Source organism: Alternaria burnsii (genome assembly GCF_013036055.1).
Source record: "Alternaria burnsii strain CBS107.38 chromosome Unknown 746, whole genome shotgun sequence".
NCBI classification, from domain to species: Eukaryota; Fungi; Ascomycota; class Dothideomycetes; order Pleosporales; family Pleosporaceae; genus Alternaria; species Alternaria burnsii.
The window spans coordinates 1,119,583-1,142,341 of record NW_024066109.1 but is presented as its reverse complement, the minus strand read 5'-3'; the positions used below and the strand labels follow the sequence as shown (position 1 = coordinate 1,142,341).

Below are 22,759 nucleotides of genomic sequence, written 5' to 3'. Positions count from 1 at the left end.
ACGGCAAAGACTAACTGATTGCGGCGTAGTAAATGCACCGCGGTTCTGGGCATGGGATTCGACGGCACAGAGTTTTCAACCCACCCCGGCTGTAGCGACCCCGCTCGTTTTGTGGCACGCGAATGGGGATGCGCCTTCCCTCGTTAGCGGCGTGGACGGCGCCACCCTACTGAGCCGGGGTGGGTGACAAGACAGGCTCAGCGAAGCAGCGCAAACGTCTTGTTTGCCCATGGGCAGACGCGCCTGGGTCAGGTTCTGGGGCGGGCGACCAGGGCCCAGGTCCTCCGCCATTTCAAGACAGTTAAGGGAACGTAATCCAGCGCGGCGGGCTTTGCTAAGTTGGCGGGCTTCCGGTGCTGGCGAGTGGCTGCATGAGAGGCGCGTGAAGGCAGCGCAGCCTCAGACGCGAGCAACAGCTAGCGAGCCATTTGTCACACCAGGCTCTTGGGAATCCGGGGTGTGGTACGATTGCTTCTGGCGTGGCGCTTTGCGGCTGATAGAGCCTCGCATCTTTTGTGAGAAAGAGGTCGTCTGATGCCGCCAGCTACATGTGTCTAGGGGAGCCGCATAACGAAGCCTCTGGACCGGGGCTCGGCTGATAGCAAGGAAAAACGCCACGGTGCTTGATTCGTGCCTTGCGCGCGTTGAGAGATTGGCATTGCGGGAGACCAAGCCTTGTACAAATGAGATGACGGCATCGCGCGTGAGAAGTACCGCCCTGAAGCCGGCATGCTGTACTACTATGTATGCGAACAGTATGTCCTATGGGTCGGTCCTTCTCCCTTCTGCCACGAAAATTCGATACGATTCAGAATTGATCGCCATCTCCTGAGATATGCTCCTGTATGGATAGTAATCGTTCAAAGCCCTTCGCGTCGCCTTGTGGTTGCGATTCGAAAAAACTGCCTGCATATCAGTTGCCCACGGGTGGCTTGGAAGATCCGCAGCAAGTGTAGTAGCGAATCCTAGGGGTTGATCTTGCGGAATGCTCATACTGCTCAACTCTGAAGGAATAGCGCTCAGCCTCTCACCTCAGCGTCCGGTTGTTATTTGCCTAAAGGCGCTGGGTCCTCGGCATCGCCCGATTGTAGGCTGAGCGGCAATCGCGTTCATTGTGTCTACACTGCAGCCCTAATTATTTGCCGTGTTGAAGGAGGGGGGCCTTTTTGGATGCGTTATCAGAGGGCAAGAGGTGAGGTGAAGAATGAAAGTCATGGTAGCAGCAAAGAAATCTTCCCTCCGATTCCGGCTCCGGCTCATCGTCGGTTCGTCGACACCTGCTTGCCCTCTGCCGATTTTCCAAGGACGAAGCGACGATACATGGCAGACGTTTGCAAGCAGCCACCGAGCAAAGAAGTGCAACTCATCGAGTCAACCAGGCGTCGCACAGCGCACAAGACGAAATCAATTACGTACGATTGTTCTTGGGGCGTATCTAGCAGCGTGAGCGTTGCTGTCACAGAGGCGACTCGCTAGGTGTTACTGTCGGAATCACATTGTTCTTCGTTCTTGATCTCAGGCGCGTTGTGGCGGATCAATCGATGATGGCTGCCGCTTGTACATTCCCTCTTCGCTAAGCCCTACGATGCTCAGATCTAGGTCACCATCGCCGCCCGCAGGCGTTTTAGCACAACACCATGGCAATGCTCACAGCTTTTCCGCGGCACCACTGCATTCTGGTCTCGACCGTCGTGCTGGTTGCTACTTGCACACAGGCAATATGGAAACTAGTCACGCTTCCACGTTAGCAATCTCTAATCGTAGTCAGCTCTTATCAGCTCCAGAATAGTGGAGTTCTCCGTTCATGGCCCACACTCCCTTGCTTCCGCTGTTCCGAGACACTTCTGGACGGACCCTGAATCCAAAGCAAGGGAGATCATATTCGCACGGCGGTCGCTGTTCGCTGCGGACAGCTTGCGATGCAGCCAATGCATGCCATTACGCTCACTCGGGCACATGCGATCTCTCTGGACATACATTTATTGGGGATTATACTGGCCCTCTCTTGTTCTTACCGCTGAGGGAACATGTCGTCATCAGCTGTATGAGCCAGGGTTTAAAACACATCTTGTAATCTTGACCACGCCCCCAACCACGATCTTGACTCTTTTTCCTTGTCTACAGAGTGCTGGTGGAAGACCTCTCAAACGACGAGTTGCCTCGCAATGCCATTATCCAGAGCCTGCGTTGTTGCTTAACAGGAGTTTCGTATCAACGCGCCCCACTCCTGTTGCCTGCCCCGCGCCACGACATCGTGCTTTCCGCATACAAGCGTTGTGTGTTAGCAACTCCTGTACTCAGCTCTCGGGCGCTTTCCGTCAGCCGTCTCAGCCTCACGGGCTCAGCCACCCAGGTCCTTCTTGCAGCCTGAACAAGTCGTGTCTTATTCTTTACGAGTACAAAAATCACGCGTGTCCTCATCGTCGTTATCCCCGCGCCCTCGTCTTGTGCCCGGCATCTCCTCGCTTCATCATCTTTGCAAATTCCTGTCCTCCAGCTGTGATACGTGCCCTCACGCGCCTCCTGGCATCCTCGTAACATATCCCACCTACAAAAAGGCTCCACGTCACAAAGGTCGCATCATCAAGACTGTTGTACGACCCATCTTGCATTGAAACACGGTGAGTATCTGAAGAGAACATTGCTCTAAATCCGTGCCATTACAAAAGCCTGTTCTTGTTCCTGCAATTTTCGTAAATCGCAAATACTAACACGTCTTTCAAACGCAAAGGACACAAAGCATCATGTGTCGTTGTAAGTTTCTCTGTCCAAATCGCACGTGAGACATGCACTGACTTCGTATACCTACACCAAGGGTTTGCATACATTTCTCCTACGGAACCATGTCTGCTGTCAGACGTCCTCATCACGCCAGACAACAGCATCAGCAAGCAATGCTCCGAGCACTATCTGCCGCATCTACTGCCCCATAATGAAGAGAAGGACCTGGATGACTCACCCGATGAGTTGATGAGGATGCGCAACTCTTTACTGAATATGGACGGTCTCGGAATTGCTTGTACGTGTCATGTCGTATCCCTGTACTATCATATGGCTTTCTTGATATGCAACATCATAATACACGTGTATTTGGTAGTCACAAAAATCAAGGCCAGGTACCTCCAGAAAGCCTGGAGTTTCAGAAAAGACAGCGCTACAAGAACACTTAGGTCCCGGAAATCTGCTAACACACCCAGGGTACACGACAGCGACCTCATCCTACGTTAAGAATGTCACAGGTCCTCGTCCCGCCCTCTACAAATCCCAATCGCCGCCGATCAACGACTTCAACTTCAAGTCTCTCTGCTACAACACCGAATCACAATGCGTCTTCGCACACATCCGCGCCACAAGCGGCTCCGTCGTAACGCAAGTGAACAGCCACCCCTTCGTCTTCGGTCGCCACGTCTTCATGCACAATGGCGTCATCTCAAACTTTTCCTCCATCCGCCGAGAAATGACGTCCCTCCTCTCCTTCGACGCATACTGCAACGTACTTGGTAGCACAGATTCTGAGCACGCTGCCGCTCTCTACATCACAAACCTTACAAACAGTGGAGGTAAAGAAAGCTGGGAGAAAGCATATCCCCTGAAGAAAATGCATGAAGCCATGCAAAAGACCGTCATTCAAATCCTCACACTCCAAAAGAACCTACTCGGTGAAGCTAACACACCAAATTCCTTGAATCTCTGTACCACTGATGGTACGAAGATGCTCGCTATCCGTTTTCGGAACCACATCTCGCAGCAGCCACCGAGTCTGTACTGGTCAGAGTTTGCGGGCCGCACCCTGAATACAAAGTACCCTGGCAACCCAGATAATAAGGATGGTGGGAGCGCGGATGCGGGCACAGAGATTGGGGAAGCAGGCATGATGGGTAAACATACCATTATCGCGTCTGAGCCCACAACATATGATGAGAAAGAATGGCACCTGATCAAGAGAAATTGCGCACTTATGGTGGACGAAGATGGCATCGAGCGTGAAGAGGAGCTTCAATATGACGAGGGTTTGAATGCGAGAGATCCAAAGTTTGATGACAGAATTGGGTCGAACAAATAGCAATAGCTACTGACGAATGTTTGGTCACATGCTTTGGGGAGATCCCTAGTGTTTCTAGTTCTGGTTCACCTATTTACGTCTGTGTAATGCTCTTGAGACTTGTGTGACCTCACTTCAGTGCGATTCTCACGTGTAGCGATTGGCGTGTTGCGGGCTTCCACTCTTACCAGTGCTAGTGCGACGAACCATGTCGATGCGAGATCATAGATATTGTGTTGTATTATTATTGGTAAACTTACAAGGGTATCCGAGTGCGCGCGTGTGAACAATGTCACTGGAGACTGAATCGCCACGGAGACACAGCTCCTGCTCATGTAGAGCCTTCAAAAATGTTAAATGCACACATACTCATCCCAATCATCACCGATATCCGCCATCCCACGGTATACCATCCGGCCGGAGTCCCATCGCCTCTTTCTGCTCCATCTGCTTCCTCAACTCGGCTTCTCGTCTCGCATCCTCCACGTACCGTATCCTTTCCCTTCTGGCCTTCTCTTTCAACTCTCCAAAAGGATCGAACCGCTCGCTCTCTGGATTTTTGAAGGGATTTTGCTGCCAACTTCCTCGATCCGTAAGCGTCGTACTTCTAGGTCGGTTGTTTAGTACATCGTACGCTTTGTTGAGGGGTGGATCAGCAAACGGATTTGGCGTTGGTGGTACACGGGTTGAGCGCTCGGTAGAAACGGTTTCGGGGCGGGAGTACGGGCCTGGACCGAATAGTGTATTGCTGCGGTCGGTGGATCGGGTCAAATGACCGTTTCCGCCAGCACCGTCGCCGCCATTGAGACGCGCGAAGATCGAGGATGCGGTGCCTACGTGTGCGGTCTCTGGAGGTGGGATGGAGGCGGGTGCGTAAGGATTGGAGGATTCAAATGATGGATCCGCATCGATATAACCGTGCTTACGTTTGCGGCGCTTGATGAAAATTACTCCAGCGACAAGCAGCGCTAATGCACCTACTCAATTATTAGCAATGGAATAGTAGCAACTAGAATGGTGGTGACGAACCAAGTACACCCAACACTATTGCTGCAATCATGGCGTCTTTTGTCATGATAGGCTCTTGTTCCCGTTGTGGAAGCCTTTGGGGGACACTACTCTCGCCGGAAAGTTCTGGCTCAGCTGTGTTCACAGGTGGCGGAGCTAGAGATACTGAAGCCATTGCCGAAGACAGCTTCGGAGGTTCTGTTGGTCTGACCTCCTTGATGATGGTTGATGTTATGGTAGGACGAACAGCAGTTGAGAGTGTGGACCCGGTAATCTGGGGTTGCGGTGCATCCTTTCCTGAAGATGGCCTGCCAAAGGTGAAGGAAGGCACAGCCGTAGCCGAACTTTTATTTTCCGATAAAGAGGTTGACATTGATATAGCGGCAGTTGAAGTAGCACTCGCAGTCGAAGTAGCACCCACAGTTAAAGTAGCACTCACGGTTGTAGTGGCATCCAGAGTTGCAGTAGATGCAGCTGTGGCACCGCTTTCAACTGGTGATGGTGGCTCGGCCTCGTCTTCGGATTCCGAATCCTCGCTCTCGGATATGTCACCGACTGTTGATGGGCTGCTGAATGGTGAATCTGGGCTCTCTGGGCCTTCTTCCTCTTCAGCTTCTGCAGCAGGCATCGTACTTGCAACAGGATCGACCTGACGAATGCGCTTTGGGAAGACCTTGACCGGGGACGGCCTTCGGAGTTGATAGCGTGCCATGATTGATGTAACAAAAGGTATTAGGTAGTAAATAAACTGAAATGCGCTCGCGCAAGTAACATCAACAAACTACAAGAGAGTAAAAAAATGTCCCCAGGACTAAGAACCGAAATGAATGTATCCGGTCGACGGAGGAACGAAAATAGAGCCTGAGTTCCTGAAGGAACGACAATCCACATCAATCAAGAGGTGGAAAAGAAAGTAAAGCAACGGAAGATGGAGACGCCAATGCTATCAATGTGGGATGACGGCTTGGGAGTTTGCCGTCAGGGTCACTAATCTCAGTCGCATAACGTCTCCAAAGCGCGAATCAGTGGGTCAGCTCGGAGCTGCCTCGATCCCCAGCGCTGTGCGGAGTATGCCAGTGAAACGGCTCATCTGCTATTGGGCTGTCGAGTGTGTCCTTGAAACTAAGGCTCACCAACAGCCACAGCACATAGTGTGCGATCGTCAAGAAAAGGCATGAAACTGTTGATTTGAGCGATGCTAAGACACGCTCGTGCCAGGAGTATTGCTTGTTCGAGTTCGTGGTTGGTTGCGGCGATTTTGTGAGACGTCTTGGCAGTTTGACCTGACGATGATGGATCGCGTTGTGCTTCAGCACCTCCACATGCGCGGCAGCGGCATATGGGTTGTTAGAGCCACACACCAGCCTTTTTGTGTAATCTGCGGGTTAAGGCGGTGGCTCTAAAGATTAAAGCCATGACGCGCCGCGTAGGTCCAGCCGGAGCCTGAACTATCTGAAGACGCGTACAGCGGAGTTCAGTCCTGCGGCAGGACCAGTCTAGATTGTTTGGCAAAAAAAGAGGGGCAGGAACCGTCGCATTTAGCATCTCAACGGTAGGTATGGAAATCGACTGTCGCGATGAACAGTTGAAGGGTCAGATTACAGAAAAGAAGGAAGCCAAAAGTGGAGCAAACCCCGGTCGATAAGCGAGATATTAGCATGACGCAGCCGCGGGCCACCGGCCTTCCGCATCAACGACGTCCGTCTCCTCAGGCAGCATTGCGAATCATCTACTGTCGCGTGCTCTCTTGCCCTCCGGCGCTGGAGTCAAGACCGATGTTATGTCATGATCTGGCTTAGGTATGGCGTCAGATGTCCACAGCAGAAAATCCCGCTCAGGCCATCACTAGTCATTGGCAATCACGAAACTTGAGTAACGAAGCCGAGCGGGTAATATTGCATATCGCACACATTCTATGTACGGTTCTATTCTTGGGTTCAGTTCAAACGAAAAGGAAGCACTCAGTCCTGTCAGCTCGACTGTCACATGGGTATCGCCCGGTCCATACTCTGGCCTAAGCACATCTCGTAGTATACACCCTTTTTAGCTAGCAAGTCCTGGTGTGTGCCGCTTTCCACAATCTTTCCCTTCGCAAAGACGATGATCATATCTGCGTCCTTGATTGTGCTGAGACGATGCGCTACCGCTATTGTTGTTCGGCCACTTTGCGCTTCTTCCAGCGCCGCCTGGACGACCCTCTCGGACTCGGTATCAAGCGCGGAAGTGGCTTCGTCGAGAAGAAGCAAACGCGGCTCGCGGACCAGCGCTCTAGCGATAGCGATGCGCTGACGCTGCCCGCCAGAAAGTTGTGTGCCTCTACTGCCACACATCGTTGCAAAACCGTTTGGCAAAGACGCAACAAAGTCTGAAATGTTGGATTGTTTGGCTGCGGCTTCAACCTGAGTGTCAGTCACATAGCCTTCGACACCCATGGCGATGTTATCCCGGACTGATCCCTGGTACAAAACCGGCTCTTGCTGAACTAAAGAGACACCTTGGCGGTACTTGCGCGGACAAAGACCCATCAATGGAACGCCATCGCAGGTGATGCGTCCTGTAACGGGATCGTAGAATCTCTCGAGAAGCGAGACTATCGTTGACTTTCCACAGCCCGAAGCGCCAACAAGGGCAATAAATTGACCTGGTTGTACATCAATATCGATACCTCCGAGGATCTTGGCGTGTGGCCGAGACTCGTAGGCAAAGTCAACGCCCTGCATCTCGACGTGTGCTGGACCCTTGTCCCTCTCGTCGTCGAACGGTGGTTTCGACGCGTCTTCTTGTACAGCAGGCTTCAATCTGCGCAGCCAAAAGATGTAATTTGCAGCAGTCGCCGACTTGGTCAGACTCGTGGTGTACGAGAAAAAGGCAGCAGCAGCCTCTCCCGAGAAAATAACACCAATGAAGACTGTGAAGAACTGGGTAGTCGTGTACTCTCCCGTGCTGATCAGTTGACCCCCGTACCAAAAACCAAGAGCCATTGCCAGGAACGAGATGGATTGTGTGAGTGCATACCAGAACATGGTCCACACTAGAGCTTTGATGCCGTCTCTTGCAACGCCGCGTAATCGATCTTCGTAGCGTGCGAGGATCTGCCTTTCGAGCGCGAGACTAGAAACTGTGCGGATGGCGGAGACTGCTTCAGCAGCGAGAGCAGCACTGCTGGCGAAACGTTTGCCGGTGAGATCCTCTAGCTTGAATTCAAGTCGAATCCTGAGGTACCCGGAGAACACGATCAAGGGTAAGGCTCCAAATACCACAACGAGACCTAGCTTCCAACCAACTACGATGGCAAGGATCGAGCTGGAAACGATGTTGACGACATTGATACAAATAAGCATCAAGTTAAAGCCCATCAAATCTCGCAAGCTATCGGGATAGGCCCCGAGCTTTGATGCTAAAGCGCCGCTCGCGTTATTCTGGTCATCGAAGAACGCCATATCCTGCTTGAGAACGAGGTCGAAAATTTCGCGTCTAAACTTTCTCGCGACAACCTGCGCTACGATGTTGCTGGTCCAGCCAACAACACTGTAGACGGCGAAGTTGCCAAGTGCCACAATAAAGAACATCAAGGAGTAGAAGTCACCTTGATCTACTGCTTCGTTTGAAGACAATTGAAAGGCTTCGACAACGCGAGAAAAGAGGATAGCCTGGGCAGGATACGTTGCTCCTGTCGCACTTTAGTAACAGGAAGGTCTAAGCGATGTGGTAACATACCTCCGACCAGGGTTGCAACAGCCAAGATAAAGAAACACTTCCAGAGATCACCTTGCTCCTTAAGCACTATGAAAGTACACTTCAGCAGGTTGTAGTTGATGTTGTCTTTTTCTGGCTTCTCCGCTTCTTGACCAACAGCCGATGCTCGAGTTTGTGTTCGGACTAGATCCACCTTTTCCGCAGTATGGTTTTCGCCTAGCTGCTCCTCGCTCTCTGTTTGCCCAAGATCTTGAGCCTTGACAAGACGGGCGTAGGCGCCATCTTCAGCGAGGAGCTCGTCGTGCGAACCTTGTTCAACCACAACTCCATGAGCCATGACTGCGATATTGTCGGCATTTCGGATAGTGGAAAGCTTATGAGCAATGACAATCGTAGTACGGCCTTGGGAGACCCGCTCAAGCGCTTGTTGTACGACCTTCTCTGCCTTTGGGTCGAGAGCACTAGTGGCTTCGTCTAGCAAGAGGACAGTCGGTTCTGAAACGATAGATCGTGCGATAGCTAAGCGCTGCTTTTGACCACCTGAGAGATTCATAGCGCGCTCGCCGAGTTGTGTATCGTAACCCTATCTAACGTTAAGGGTTTTTCTGTGAAAACGTAAGAAGCAACATAACAAACCTTGGGTAGTCGCTCAATAAACTCTTCAGCATAAGCATCCTTACAGGCCTTTTTTATGAGCGCTCGCTGCTCGCTTTCGGGCAGATTGGCCTTCTCGGTGCCGGACAATCCGAACGCAACATTCTCGTAGACAGTACCGGAGAACAGTACTGGCTCTTGCTGTACCAACCGAATGTTCGTACGCAGCCAAGTCAGGTTGAGCTCTCGGATATCCGTACCATCGAGATATATGGTGCCGCTAGCCTGGTCGTACCAACGTTCTATCAAGCCAATGACCGTGGATTTTCCGCTACCGGAGGCTCCTACCAGCGCTGTAGTCTTACCAGCAGGTACCAATAACGTCAAGTTCTTCAGAACTGTGATGTCGGGTCTAGCTGGATAGGAAAAACTGAGGCCGCGAATATCGACAACACCTTTACACGCATTTGGGGTTTTTCCATCATCGCTCAAGGGGTCAATCTCGGACTTCCGGTCGATGGTCTTGAACAGCTCGTCAGCTGATGAAGCCGCTTTCGTCAAAGCAATGATTTGAGGTGCGATGGTTGTCATAGCAGTTGCTGCGACGATGACAGCGAGAATGACGGTGAAAACGTCGCCTGTTGAGCAATCAGTATCGTATGCTATATAACTTGGCAGGTTCATCCATTCCAGCTCCGTCTCAGTCCCATCTGACGCATTACGTACCACTTTCTTTGACTTCACCACTGGCAAACATCCGAATGCCTTGCCAGAAGGCCAATCCATAGCCTGCGTAGATGCAAAAGAATTCGGTAGAGAACATAACGGCATAGTTCGGGCACTTCTTCATGCCCACTTCTTGAGCATCGCCAAGAAGCTTGTCGTACTTGCAGGACAGCAATGGATGAAGCCAGAACGCATGAACTGTTCGCACTGTCGAGAAGACTTCTTCCGCAAGTTGTCCAGCTTTGGAGTAGATTGGTAGCAGTTGATTCTCGTTCTTGGTGTCAATACCTATGGAGATACCAACCACGACAATGATTGTTGGAACAATACTTATCGTTATCAGAGTAAGCTTCCATTGTACGACAAAGGCGATGACGAATGCAGATACGAAGGTCGATACACCTTGAATGATTAATGTTAGCTTCTCTGATATGCCATTGTTAACGTTGTTTCCGTTTGTCGTAGCCTGAGTGGTGACCGAGGCTGCTTCATCTGAGTCGAAATACGCAACGTTCTGCCGAAGAATGTGTCGTATGAAGTCCAGTCTTAGCGCCTTAGTGGTCCGTATTGCCGCGATCGAGATGAAGGCCTTGAAATATAAGCATACGTTTCAGCGATACGAATAGTTTGCCACCTACCGAGTGTATGTAGACCAGCACAAACTTTGCAATGAAGAGATACACAAAGTACAGACTATACTTGTCCACCTCTGAGCGGTATTGTGCTGGAGTGATCGAGCCCGTCGCAAATCCAGTAAATGTTGACACGAATTTCCCAAAGACCAGGTCCCTGTAAAATGAGAAGAACAGGTCAGTGTATGTTTGTCAAGTGACCGAGGCTAAGCGCTGTAAGATTTTACTGCCCTTTATCTCCCTATATGACAAACATAGATGGCGTGCACGTATAACTTACATCAGTGGAAGTAAGGTTCCAGCGGCAATTGCTGCGATAAACGCAATGATGTTGAGCGCCCAACTGGTGCGATCTGCATATTTGAAGATGCGCTGAGAACGTTATTTTCGGCGTTTCTCAATTTCTGCCTAGCATGCTTACCACATAGCCGCCCATACCTCCCTTTGGCTCCTCAACCGCGCCATCGCTCTTGTCTGTTGGTGTTGTACTTCTCTTGACGTCATCGCTTGTGCTCTGCCCAGGCGTATCAAGCAAATCCTTATCTGGTGACATATTCGATGTGAATGTTACATGCGGCGGGTAGGTAGACGGCAGTGCTCTACCCCGATATCTAAAGCCATCTCAATGAAGTTGAGCATTGCGTCCGGACTTTGCAAAGCCCGGACCCGCGGTGAACAGGCGTTCTGAAAAGGGCGTCGCAAGCAGCTGGATATTTCCTTTTTGGATGGGTATACGAGCAATGCGAGCCAATCGGCGAATTTTTGAAATCTTCGGCCTAGTCACGGGGTTGCGCGTTCTTCGCATCTCTGCTAGTGAAACCTGGTGGCAGCGTTTGGCTTCACAGCATTATAATTTTGACTCACTCGAGCAGGCTCTGTTTCGCGATATTAGGCTGCTGCCTATGCTGGCGTGATTCTGGCTGTGAGTAATGACATCGTTGATAATTCGCAAAGCCGCGGATCCCGAAAAGTCCGTCCTCCGCACACACCCACATTACAATCCAGTCTGGCACTTCACGCGTAGAACAACCGCGGCACCGATTGCGTAACCGTCACCATGGAAGACGACGACATGGATGGATCGCTTGATGGAGCTATGTCCAAGCGTGCGGTAAGTCGCATAAGAAATACCAAGGGCGGCATACACGTTGACGATCCACATCTAGTGCGATAGTTGCCGAACGCGCAAGATACGTTGCGATAGAGGCCTGCCATGTTCTAACTGCAAGGCGAGTAAATTGGGTATGTTCTACTTGGCATGTTCCGGGGACCGCTGCTGATTCGTGCAGCTTGCAAGACAACTCCTCCCCAGCAGAAGGCGCAGCGACAAAGGGTCCACATCTCTGAAGAATAGTACGTATAAATTGCTTGTGGCGTAGTCGTCATCGTTTGTGGCGCCAGTCGTACCCACAATGCTACCGATTTTCTGGGTAAACGTGCGTTCGCATGGGCTTAAACGACTTCGCGGCGCTCTCAGGTCGCGTACTGCGGGATGTCAAGTCCGCTGCGGCCAATCAACCGAGTTGTCCGGATCTGGTGTCGAGTGATCTGATCAGGACTGACTCCGCTTAGTGAGAAGAAGATTGATCGAATTGAAGACCGTTTAGCAGGTATCGAGAATGTTCTTGCTAGTCTTGCAACGGTAAAGACTCCCATGTACGAACAACACGTGAAGCATACACTGACTTCGTACGTTAACATTCTAGAAGCTTGGCAGTATAGACCTCCAAAAAGACTCGCATGATACCAGCAGCCAGTCGCGGTCGAGTAGGGTTGGTCCTTCCAGAAGTCCAGGAAGTGGTCTCGTCGATGCCCATACACCCGCGCCATTCGAGGGCGAGAGCTCCATCAACAGCCAGTCTGATTATGCTCGAGCGATGTTGGCCCAAGCTATTGGGAGCACACCCTCTATCGGTCAAAACGAAGAAGTCAAGATGGCGCTTACTGCTCTCGCGGAGATGGTTTCCCAGCAGGGCCAAAACAACGCGTCTTCCAACCACCTGATCAACAACTCTCTTGCCGACATTGACCCTGCAAATCTAGAGCGCCCACCGTGGGATACAGCGTGCTACGCCTTGGAAAAGGCTAGTGGTAAGACGCCACATATTGTACATCTCATTCAGAGCTGATGCAATCAGAATATCCAACTATGGCATTTGCGGTGGTGTTTCCATTCTTGCGGATGGCTAATCTTAAAGATATCTTCTACGAAGCGTATCATAACCCAGAAACTTGTAGCGCCGCTCGACGCGTGCTCACTTTTGGCGTTCTGGAGAATGTCTTCAACGAATTTCGGGTCTTTCCACTAGTCAATATGGACACCACTAACTACTACACATACGCCACCATATGCAGGAGGCAGACAGAAGTGGCCCTATCGCAGTTGGCTATATGCTTGCCAGCAAGCTATGAGAACATCATGGCCTTGGTACTTGGTGCAGCACAAGCGGTTGAGAAGTGCAGACCCTCTCTCTGTTGGACGATGATATCGAGTGCAGCAGGCTTGTGTCAAAGCCTAGGTTACCACCGTATCAACACAATGGTGAACGACAACCCGGAAGACCGTCAAACGAAGATCCAAATCTTTTGGATGATATACATGCTCGACAAAACTCTTTCTTTACGCTTGGGTCGCTCAAGCATCCTCCAGGATTGGGACATATCTCTGCCGTTCGTTGTGTCGAGTAATCCCGACGACAAGAATCCCGAATCAAGCGACATGCTCTCGTACTGGATTAAGGTCGCGCGAGTACAGGGTTTGACCTACGAGAAATTGTTCTGCCCTGCTGCCTTTTTGAAATCTACCGAAGAGCGCACGCGCATTGCCATTGAGCTTGTTAATGCTCTCAACCAAGCCTGGTACGAACGAGGAGATGCTTCACTTGTGGATTTCAGTCAGCCGGGCCATGCATTTAGCATTGGTTCAGAGCGACCGAGCATGATAGGTCACACCCCGAATGAGACACCGCTCCCGTCTCAATACAAACGCTATGTACACAAGTCACCTAACATGGGGCGTGACCCAGGTGTCAGCGAGTACATTCAAGGCAAGCTCCTCCATTCCCCTTATCAAAACCAACTGACTGATCTGGGAAAAGGTTCTTTTGAGCGTGTTCAAGACATCTTTTTCTACTCTGATGTTGTGATGCACTATTCAACCGTCGCACTGATCCAGAGAGCGGTGAGTCCAAGCAACATGTCATTCAATCAGGAATGTCTCGAGTCTTCACGAGCGGCTCTTGTAGCGCATATGAGAGCAAGTGCGCAGTTCAACAAGAAGGGCCAAGAAGATCTATGGTCGGGATATGTGCACTGGTCGGTTCTTCAGGCGCCCTTCACGCCGTAAGTTGCCCCAGCAATCTGCACACTGCTCAGCTAATTCAAAACAATAGCTTCATCGTATTATTTTGCAATGCTATCCAGAAGGCAGACACATCCGACGTTGATTCTGATATACACTCCCTCTCAGAATTTGTCACCAGCCTCGAATCTTGTCGCACAATTTCTGAAGGTGCGGATAAGCTTTATAAGATGTGCCATCTTTTCCTGCGAGTTACCAAGCTTTATGTAGCGGCTAAAAGACAAGATGCCGCTTCACGAGTGCGGGGAATTTCACAGAACAAGCATTCTGGATACTATACAACTGTGGATGGCACACAACTTGATCTTAGTACTATGTCTCAGTTCGATCCTTATCTCAGCGCGCTCGGTCTAATGCCTGACACCGCATGGCCCACGACTACATACTCCACCACTCCTGCTTCAGCGAACATGAATCCTTTCGGAGAAGCTCAGGCAATTCACAACGCGAACGAATCTGGTGTCGGCTTAGGAACATCACAAGGAAATCAAAATCCTATGCAGGATTGGTTTTCGGGATCACGCTATCTATTGAATATGATGGAACCGGGCGACGATTTGCAAATGCCAGATCTCGACATGTGATAGACAAGGGCATAAATATAAGCTTCACTCTTGGCGTTCGGAAAATGATAGATATCACTAGCTGTACATTTGCTTGTCATTGGAATATACCCTACTCTTGGCATTATTAGATGCCCTACTCTAGCTGCCCTATTATCATCATCCTCTACTGGAACACTTTGACTACCCAGCACTCTCTTGTATCACGTCAAACATCGGTACATAGCACATTGGAACGACAATAGCCTCTATCTCACAGTTTTATAAAGCGTGCCAGGATATAAAATGTAAGCCCTGAGTAGTTTCACATCCACCAGCGTTGCTGCGCCCTACGATCTTGAAATCTGCCCAAGCAGTCGAAAAAGCACAGCGTGATGATGCAGTGCGTGACCAAAATCAATGAGTGGAGCCCAACGCATGGTTCGTGTTGCGAAACTGAATCGGCTCGTTTCATGCGCGGACGAGAAACTCGAATCGATTGCATGGAAGAAACGATTGAAGAAGAAAAAATCGAACATATTGTAGTTTGCGAGAAGAAAGATGCCAGGGAGGCCTCTTCCGTTTGTTCAGTGGAACTATATCGCGAATATCATTACACTATATACATCGCGACCCGGACTATGTACGACGACAAGATCACACATCGAGATCAGGCATCGCGTTATCATTAGCCCAATCTTTGATCTTCTCAAAGTTTCTGCACACATGGTTGCTCTCGTAGTCAGGCCAATATCCCTTCTTACCCTCTTGCGGGTGGAAGGTGAAGACGTTAACGTCCGAGAGGCACATGAGGTTCATACGAAGGATCTCGATACAATGATCTAGATTCAATACTTAGTCGTGATCGGGAGTGAATGAGTTCGAACGCGAGCTTACCGAGGTGCGCCCTGACCTTTTCAGGCTTGTCGTTTGTGTCGCTCCACCAGAGTTTGGGGTAGTAATCTGGGTACGTAGACATGCGGAGCAGGTTGAGGCAGTGAAGTTGGTGGAAGACTTCCAGGCCAACCCGGTATCCTGTTTCGCCTGTTTTCGGGTCTACGACTTGAAGGGCATCGGCGGGCTTTTGCAGCTTAGGGAAGTCTTCCATGGAAACCATTTGATCCGGAACTACGTATTGTTAGTGACGGAATCTTGGGTGAGTATAGTATGGGTGTCTAAGGAAGAGAAGCAGTAACTTACGGTATGCGATATCCATCCATGCATTCTCTACATCGTCGGTAATGCCAACGTACTTGGAGGAGTTCAATGGGTTCGCTAACTCGAACTTTGTTTGACTGTACTCGACAACATGCTTCGCAGGTGCTAGACTGTGTTAGCTAACGATGCTGAGTGATCGAGACCTGTGAACATACAAAAGACGTCGAACTGATCCATCAACTTCGCTGCTGAATAACCTGAGAAGTCTTTTTGCGACATGACCGAACAGATCAATGATAGCATTGATAGTGTGAAGAGGAAGAGGTTGAAGAGTGTAAGATAGATATAGCTCTTCCTTCTTTGCCTGTCGTCTCTCTGGTATTGTGTGGTGATAAAGGCGGTGTTTTCGGAGTCGCCTTGCGAAGAGCTGGAATCGGTGTACTTCTCCATCGTCTCTTACAGCGGGAGCTATACAATAGATGTGATGTAAAATCTCTCTTTACGACGTTGGAAGAAGAATTATTAGTCGACCCGCGATGTAGAATAGAATGACGACCGCTCAACGTTCGAGTAAGATGAAAGAAAACAACAATGGACAAAAGCGTAGTGAGTAAGTGAGAATCGATAGCCTGAGGAATGAAGAATAGTCTTGCAACACCATCCTCCGATACGTTTTGGGTATCGCCAGAGGCAGGTTACCGAAACACGGAACATCTCAAACGATGCCGCCATGCCGTGCATGTCGCTCCCTGTAAGGCATCTCTTTCCGGTGACGCCAGGCAACAATAGCCTTGTGCACCCGTCTGCGACAAGGCTTTAAGGCAACAAGCTTTTACCAAGCCTTCTGAGACGCAGGAAGTGGGGACGTCTCAGCTTTCCCGTTGGTTCAGCCGCTGCTTGGGTTTCGAAGCGGACACTTAGCCAAGACTGGATGTTCATACTTCGGCACCATCGTTTCAGCTTGGCGCGCCAGCCAAAACGGGGTTCCTTTACTGACATGACACGCACATGGAACAAACGTCCCAGCTGCATGACAACAGAACAACGGAAATAACGTCAATGAATTGCCTGTCTTAGAGGCGAACCGCGGCTTCGAGGCGCTAGTTCCATGGGTAAACTCGTCGGTTACAGTCCATCCAATGAGATGCGAGCCCCAGAACCGCCATCATCATCGAGTCAAAGCAAGCTATACAGATCGCATTGCCAATAGCCAGAAGAATCATCGGTAAAATGTCGCAGAACCTGAGGCTAGACGCAGTTGCGTGGCGGCTCGGTTTGGACACGACCGCATTCTTCAAACACTGACAGGCCTGGTCCACTGCTGGCGGTGTCGTTGGTGGAGACGGAAGCCCGTCAAGACCTTCCGTGTTTGGCTTCCCGTACAAACGCCTTCCACTGCTGTCACATCGCGGTAGACTCGATTACCTACTGGGGTGTCAACTCCGCTTCTGTGCCGTGAGCAATGCAACATGTCTCAGGAGCTGGAGGAGAGAGCAAGCGTGTATCCGCTGTGCTTCCCAGGAGCATACTCCAGTTATAAAGCATCTCCAAGTTCCAGAAGAAAAGGCATCAAGCGTTGAACGTGCTCATTCCTTCTCACAACCTGCTCAGGCCTGTTTCATCTATTCTTCTCTGCTGGCAGATCCATTCTTTCATCCAATTCAAGACTCATCTAAACTTTCTTCATAATGAGATTTACCGCACTTACTCTTTTGGCCCTGGGTGCCTCAACCTCAGCCTACGTTGTGCCAAACAACAAGCAAGCCGTCGATAATGCCGTCAAAGCACGGATGCCAGTGAGTTGGCTGGTATTACTTTAGATGATTTATACTTACGATCTTTCAGGGAAGCGGACCTGTGCACGCATCCAATCTCGTAGCTGCACTCGCAGATCGTGGAGTTGAAGCTCGCCACCATAAGGGTAAAGGCGGAGCGGGCGCCGCTGGTGGTGCTGGAGGCGCTGGTGGTCTAGCCAAGCTCTTCGGCCGTGATGCTCAGGAGTTGACCCAAGAAGAGGACGACGCTCATTGGGCTGATCTTCACACTCGCTCTCCTCACCACAAGGGCAAGGGAAACAATGCCGCTGGAGCTGGTGGCCGCGGCAGACTGTCTGGACGTGAACCTGAAGCACACCACAAGGGCAAGGGAAATAACGCCGCTGGAGCTGGTGGCCGCGGCAGACTGTCCGGCCGCGACGCTCAAGAGTTGACCCAAGAGGAAGATAACGCTCATTGGGCTGATCTTCACACTCGTTCTCCCCACCACAAGGGCAAGGGAGGAAACGCCGCTGGAGCTGGTGGCCGCGGCAGACTGTCTGGACGTGAACCTGAAGCACACCACAAGGGCAAGGGAAATAACGCCGCTGGAGCTGGTGGCCGCGGCAGACTGTCCGGCCGCGACGCTCAAGAGTTGACCCAAGAGGAAGATGACGCTCATTGGGCTGATCTTCACACTCGTTCTCCCCACCACAAGGGCAAGGGAGGAAACGCCGCTGGAGCTGGTGGCCGCGGCAGACTATCTGGACGTGAGCCTGAAGCACACCACAAGGGCAAGGGAGGCAATGCTGCTGGTGCCGGAGGAGCTGGAGGCTTGGCCAAGTTGTTCGGACGTGATCCCGAAGCGCACCACAAGGGCAAGGGCGGAAATGCTGCTGGTGCTGGCGGTGCCGGCGGACTCGCTAAACTGTTCGGACGTGACCCAGAGGCACACCACAAAGGCAAGGGAGGCAACGCTGCCGGTGCTGGTGGACGTGGCAGGCTATCCGGCCGTAACCCCGAGGAGTTGACCCAAGCCGAAGACGATGCCCACTGGGCCGACCTTCACACTGGCGACAACTAAACGTCAGCAAGCTCTGGCAGGATCATGAACAGTGTTGGAGAAAGAAGAGTTTGTGCAGCGGATGGACTGGACGATTCCCTTGGTACATGTTTTGGCTTTCGTTGACGTGTTCCTTTGTTGATGCGGAGGACCTGTAATGTAGATATAGATGACGAAAAACTGATCAATGATCAAGATCAAATCTCTGCCTGTTTGTATTAATAGTGTGAGTGATGTGCTCTCCTAATCTTGGATGTTCGTGGAGGCATTCGATGGCTTCAAGAACTTCATTATTTTGTACCAGTGCATCAGTTGTATCTGGCTCTTCGCACTATGACATCGTGGAAAAAGTAGTGAACAGTTTGAGGTATGAATCGACTCGACCGGTACGGTATAGTTCTAGATACTAGAGGGTACTCCAGTTGATCGCATAGCTCGAGTTCTTTCAGTGCATGTATTTGATTTATGACTCTACAGTCGTCCAAGAGCTTCTGTTCCCAACGTTCCGATCGGTCGTCAAGGAGCATTTCCACCCTCTTCGACTGATTTGGTCTGACGATATGTAGGTTGATCAAGGCACAAGCGTTGATCTAGAGATTGCCTTGTATATCCTTAAAATCTGGTACGTTGCCTCTCACAAGCATTTTCCTGTCAGCAGTTAGTGATGTGGAAGAAGTTCGCATGCATGGGTCACAAAGTAGAGTACTTACCGGATGTCAACCACGTTAGAAGCTTTCTCAAGATAAGATGTGAGTATGTCGTCGGTGATGGTCGCTTGCCAGAAGTCCAGGCATTGTTCCCAATTTCGCAGGCCGAGCGGGATCATTTTCGCTTGGTTGCAACCCTGTCGTGTGTGTAAGGTGGCGAGGTCAATAGCGCATCGTGGAGGGTTGTCTTTCATTGTCTTAAAGAACTCGGCCTTTCGGGCCAGGCGTTCACTCTCAAGACCCTTGGCAGCTGGGAGCGCGTCGACTGTTCGTCGGTACTCCGACTCGTACGTTGTCTTCCAGAGCCGTTCCCCCGATGCTATTGCATCGAGGAAGGCCTGGCGATCCGCCGTGCGGGTGTTGGTCTCTGCCTGTGTCTCGTTCGGTGGTTGAAGCTCCCTCGCCCTTGCTTCGATACTGAAATTGGTTTGCTGGACAAGGAAGTCTTCTGTACACACCTTGCCGGGGATATATTGCTGGATGAACGACTTTGGACCGTACTTTTCGGTCTGGACTGTCTCCCTTGCCGTACGGAACATGCTGGTGGCCCTGGTTTGATCAACCGGATTTGGGTGTATCCCGACAACAATGGGCGACATGTTCTGGGGTGCTAAGGTTGGTTTGTTGAACGAGGAAGTCTTCACTGCTCACTTTGCCGGGGACAAACTGCTGAATGAACGAATTCGGACCGTACCTCTCAGTCTGAACCGTCTCTCTTGCCGTGCGGAACACCGCAGCAGCCTTATCTTGATTATTCTTGTCTGCGTGCATACCGACAACAACCGTATGCTTGCTCTGAGGTACTACACCGTGATAGGCGGCGAGAACCCTGCAAATTTTCGTGGCCTCTGTTGAGTTGGGCACGACTGCCGGTCCATTGACCGACAGGCCACTGGTGTTCATGCCCACGGTGACTGTGGTAATTATGAGGTTAGCACTGGCAAGATTCACATCCTCTTGAGTTAATCTTACCTAGTCGTTCTTGTATTGGCAGCTCAGAGTAGAGCGATGATGGAGGGATCTCACACGCCAACTCTGGAAGGCATTTGATCTGGATGTTTGCCATAACGATGTTGATTTGGGCTTTGGTGGGTTGGTAGATGTTGAGGTAAGAAGTTGGGAGGTTATTAGATAGCGAAGTCAATATATGCCACGGGCTGCTACTGACCACCTTCACCTGAAGCCGAGAGCGGACAGGCTGGTGTTCGTGTCGCTGTGGCCCCACTTGCGTCTCTCACCTTGAAGGCAGCAGGATCTATTTCCTGTTTGTCTATGATATCGATTGCGCGCCAGATTCGTACTTGCTAAGGTTGTGTCATGAGACTTGATACAAGCCGTGCTAAGTTCGTTCCAATGGCACATCGTCGCAGCAGATGCCGAGGGCGTGCCGCAGCCAGAAAGTAAGGCCATGATTGCTGGTAGACAACTGGCACGAGTACGCAATCCACGCTACCTAAGTATGACAAGAACTCAAGGATCTCACTGAGCAGCACCAAACGAAGGGTACCGGTCACCAAAAGTGTCATGAGGAAGGTTGATTTCCGCGTATAGCAAAGATTGTCTATACAGGTCTATCCTACAGACACAAGACTGCCTATCTCGTCGACATCAGTCGTGCTAGCTATGCAATTCAACACGTTCAAGCTGCAACCGACTGCAGACAATGTAGCGACTATTCAAGGTTCTTCTTCAAGAACGCACACCGGAAAACACCGTCTAACCAGCGTGTTCTACAATCTCGCTAACAAGCTTGCCGTCCTTGATATAGCTCCTGATCTGCTCAGGCAACGGGTTCTCGGCGTAGTCGTCTTCTGTAGGCAGATTGATGTTTATGCTACTGCACTTGCTTGTGAAAACTTCAGTTGCTAGCGAATCCTTGGAGAGGTATACGGTAGCGCCGTCAACTTGGTCGAGTAGGATGGTGGGGAGAGTGCCGAGAACTTGTAACGCAAAGTTGGGGCACTTGATCACGTCCACGGAGCTCACCAGTGAGTCGATGATGAGCGATGTACGGGAGGAGTTATCAAGCGAAAGCGCATTTGCCTTGCCATTGATGCGAATGGTTGTGTTCTTGCAGCGGGAGATGAGGATGGAGTGGTTGATTTCGGCGTCGATCTCGATTGTCTCGGATGGTGAGTCGAAGTTGTCCTGGGCACGAGTTAGCGATAAGTCTTACTACACATCATCTGAGCTACACATACTATTATCCATTTGTTTCCGTCCAGTTCCTTCTTCGGTGGTTTCTTCGTCCGCATACTCTCTGGCTTCTTAGCCTTGGGCGGCGCAGGACTCTTACTCCTTAGGCTGCCGGTGCTATCGCTTCGCGTGGGGACTGTGGCATTCGCTCGCAACGACGGGTTCTTATGTGTCATTTGGCTTGGGTCTACCTTCTTGAGCCCCTTTGTGACGTCTGAGCCCTTGTTGAGATCGCCAAAGACGGCATTCATATCGGGCGCGGCCTTCTTAGCAACAGGCGCGGCACCTGGTGGCGGTGGAGGGCCTGGCGGTGGCGGGGGACCGGGTGGTGGTGGGACACCTCCTGCTGGAGGAGCTGGTGGAGGAGGAACGCTCGACACGCCTGAGAGGGGTGCAGAGGAGATCTCCTTTGCAGCGTCTTTGGCGTCGATTCCGTTGCTGTTCCAGGCTACGCCTGTAGCATGGTGTTTCTTTGCGTACTCGGCGAGAGCTTTGAACAGCTTGTAGTAAGCCTGAACCCACTTGACGTGCGCGTCACCGTCGGGCCTGGATCTGTCAGCACTGCCTCAAGTAGGGAGGGTGGATAACCATACTTGTCGCGGTACTCCTTAAGGACCTTGTTGCCGTACATCTGAGCTCCACCAAACAGCTCGTTGATGTGCTCGTGAGGCTTCATACCTCCGCCCTGGCCAATTGTAACCCATCCAAGGGAGCCAACACCATCGGCAACCATGGAGACGGAGTCTTTGAGCGCGGGGTCTCGGTTGCTCTGTCGAAACTCGTCTGTCTTCTCCATGCTCGCCTGGAGATCCTTGAGAAGCTCCATCAGGGTGCGGTCGTCAGGCTTCTTAGCCTTGTTCGCAATAAAGAGGAATTGGCGCTGAGCGGCGAAGGCTCCCTCGACTGCTTTTGACTGGCCTTCGATGACGCTTCCCAGCTTTCCGCTCAGGTCTAGCCAGTTCTTCAAGTCTGAGTTGACCAGCTCATCGAAAGCTTCAATTGCGGGCGGTGCGCTTTCCGCGACGAGTTTTGGGGTGTTGGCGCTCGTGTTTGCCGCTGTGACGCCTGGGGTAGCATCAGCGGAGGCTCCATTGAGGCTTGCGGCTCCATCTCCGTTGTTGGGCAGAGCGGTGCTAGCGATGTCTTCGAGGCGCGAGGTAGCAGCTTCGAGTCTACGGACCATAGACGTTAGTACATTATCCGTTGTGACGCGGATCTGGCCATGTCGACCGAGGATGTGTGCTTGTTCGGGCTCGGGGGCCATCGTGGGGCGCTCTTGC

At 51.2% G+C, this 22,759-nt stretch overlaps 8 protein-coding genes across 8 annotated transcripts; 3 read left to right on the top strand and 5 right to left on the bottom strand.

Annotated features, from left to right (window-relative positions):
* Positions 1-2,744: 2,744 nt before the first annotated feature.
* GT037_002944 (uncharacterized protein) lies at positions 2,745-4,063 on the top strand (the record flags this gene model as incomplete). Its single annotated transcript, XM_038927991.1, has 3 exons — positions 2,745-2,754; positions 2,816-3,019; positions 3,198-4,063. The coding sequence occupies 3 exons, from the start codon at positions 2,745-2,747 to the stop codon at positions 4,061-4,063; spliced, it is 1,080 nt and encodes a 359-aa protein (XP_038789269.1).
* A 360-nt stretch (positions 4,064-4,423) lies between these two features.
* On the bottom strand, positions 4,424-5,762 carry GT037_002943 (uncharacterized protein; the record flags this gene model as incomplete). Its single annotated transcript, XM_038927990.1, has 2 exons — positions 4,424-5,019; positions 5,072-5,762. 2 exons carry the CDS (start codon positions 5,760-5,762, stop codon positions 4,424-4,426), a joined length of 1,287 nt encoding a protein of 428 aa, XP_038789268.1.
* A 1,270-nt stretch (positions 5,763-7,032) lies between these two features.
* Positions 7,033-11,251, bottom strand: GT037_002942 (p-loop containing nucleoside triphosphate hydrolase protein; the record flags this gene model as incomplete). The annotated part of the gene is made up of 7 exons (XM_038927989.1): positions 7,033-8,720; positions 8,768-9,329; positions 9,383-9,978; positions 10,067-10,655; positions 10,705-10,855; positions 10,979-11,070; positions 11,120-11,251. The coding sequence occupies 7 exons, from the start codon at positions 11,249-11,251 to the stop codon at positions 7,033-7,035; spliced, it is 3,810 nt and encodes a 1,269-aa protein (XP_038789267.1).
* A 504-nt stretch (positions 11,252-11,755) lies between these two features.
* GT037_002941 (fungal specific transcription factor domain containing protein) lies at positions 11,756-14,643 on the top strand (the record flags this gene model as incomplete). The annotated part of the gene is made up of 7 exons (XM_038927988.1): positions 11,756-11,809; positions 11,865-11,940; positions 11,988-12,051; positions 12,271-12,340; positions 12,405-12,789; positions 12,837-14,040; positions 14,091-14,643. The coding sequence occupies 7 exons, from the start codon at positions 11,756-11,758 to the stop codon at positions 14,641-14,643; spliced, it is 2,406 nt and encodes an 801-aa protein (XP_038789266.1).
* A 615-nt stretch (positions 14,644-15,258) lies between these two features.
* Positions 15,259-16,209, bottom strand: GT037_002940 (uncharacterized protein; the record flags this gene model as incomplete). Its single annotated transcript, XM_038927987.1, has 4 exons — positions 15,259-15,443; positions 15,499-15,729; positions 15,802-15,924; positions 15,975-16,209. The coding sequence occupies 4 exons, from the start codon at positions 16,207-16,209 to the stop codon at positions 15,259-15,261; spliced, it is 774 nt and encodes a 257-aa protein (XP_038789265.1).
* Positions 16,210-17,447: 1,238 nt separating this feature from the next.
* Positions 17,448-18,597, top strand: GT037_002939 (uncharacterized protein; the record flags this gene model as incomplete). The annotated part of the gene is made up of 2 exons (XM_038927986.1): positions 17,448-17,555; positions 17,605-18,597. The coding sequence occupies 2 exons, from the start codon at positions 17,448-17,450 to the stop codon at positions 18,595-18,597; spliced, it is 1,101 nt and encodes a 366-aa protein (XP_038789264.1).
* A 569-nt stretch (positions 18,598-19,166) lies between these two features.
* Positions 19,167-20,349, bottom strand: GT037_002938 (uncharacterized protein; the record flags this gene model as incomplete). Its single annotated transcript, XM_038927985.1, has 4 exons — positions 19,167-19,224; positions 19,287-19,885; positions 19,935-20,197; positions 20,256-20,349. The coding sequence occupies 4 exons, from the start codon at positions 20,347-20,349 to the stop codon at positions 19,167-19,169; spliced, it is 1,014 nt and encodes a 337-aa protein (XP_038789263.1).
* A 650-nt stretch (positions 20,350-20,999) lies between these two features.
* GT037_002937 (adenylyl cyclase-associated protein) lies at positions 21,000-22,743 on the bottom strand (the record flags this gene model as incomplete). The annotated part of the gene is made up of 3 exons (XM_038927984.1): positions 21,000-21,431; positions 21,485-22,025; positions 22,073-22,743. 3 exons carry the CDS (start codon positions 22,741-22,743, stop codon positions 21,000-21,002), a joined length of 1,644 nt encoding a protein of 547 aa, XP_038789262.1.
* Between the last annotated feature and the right edge of the window lie 16 nt (positions 22,744-22,759).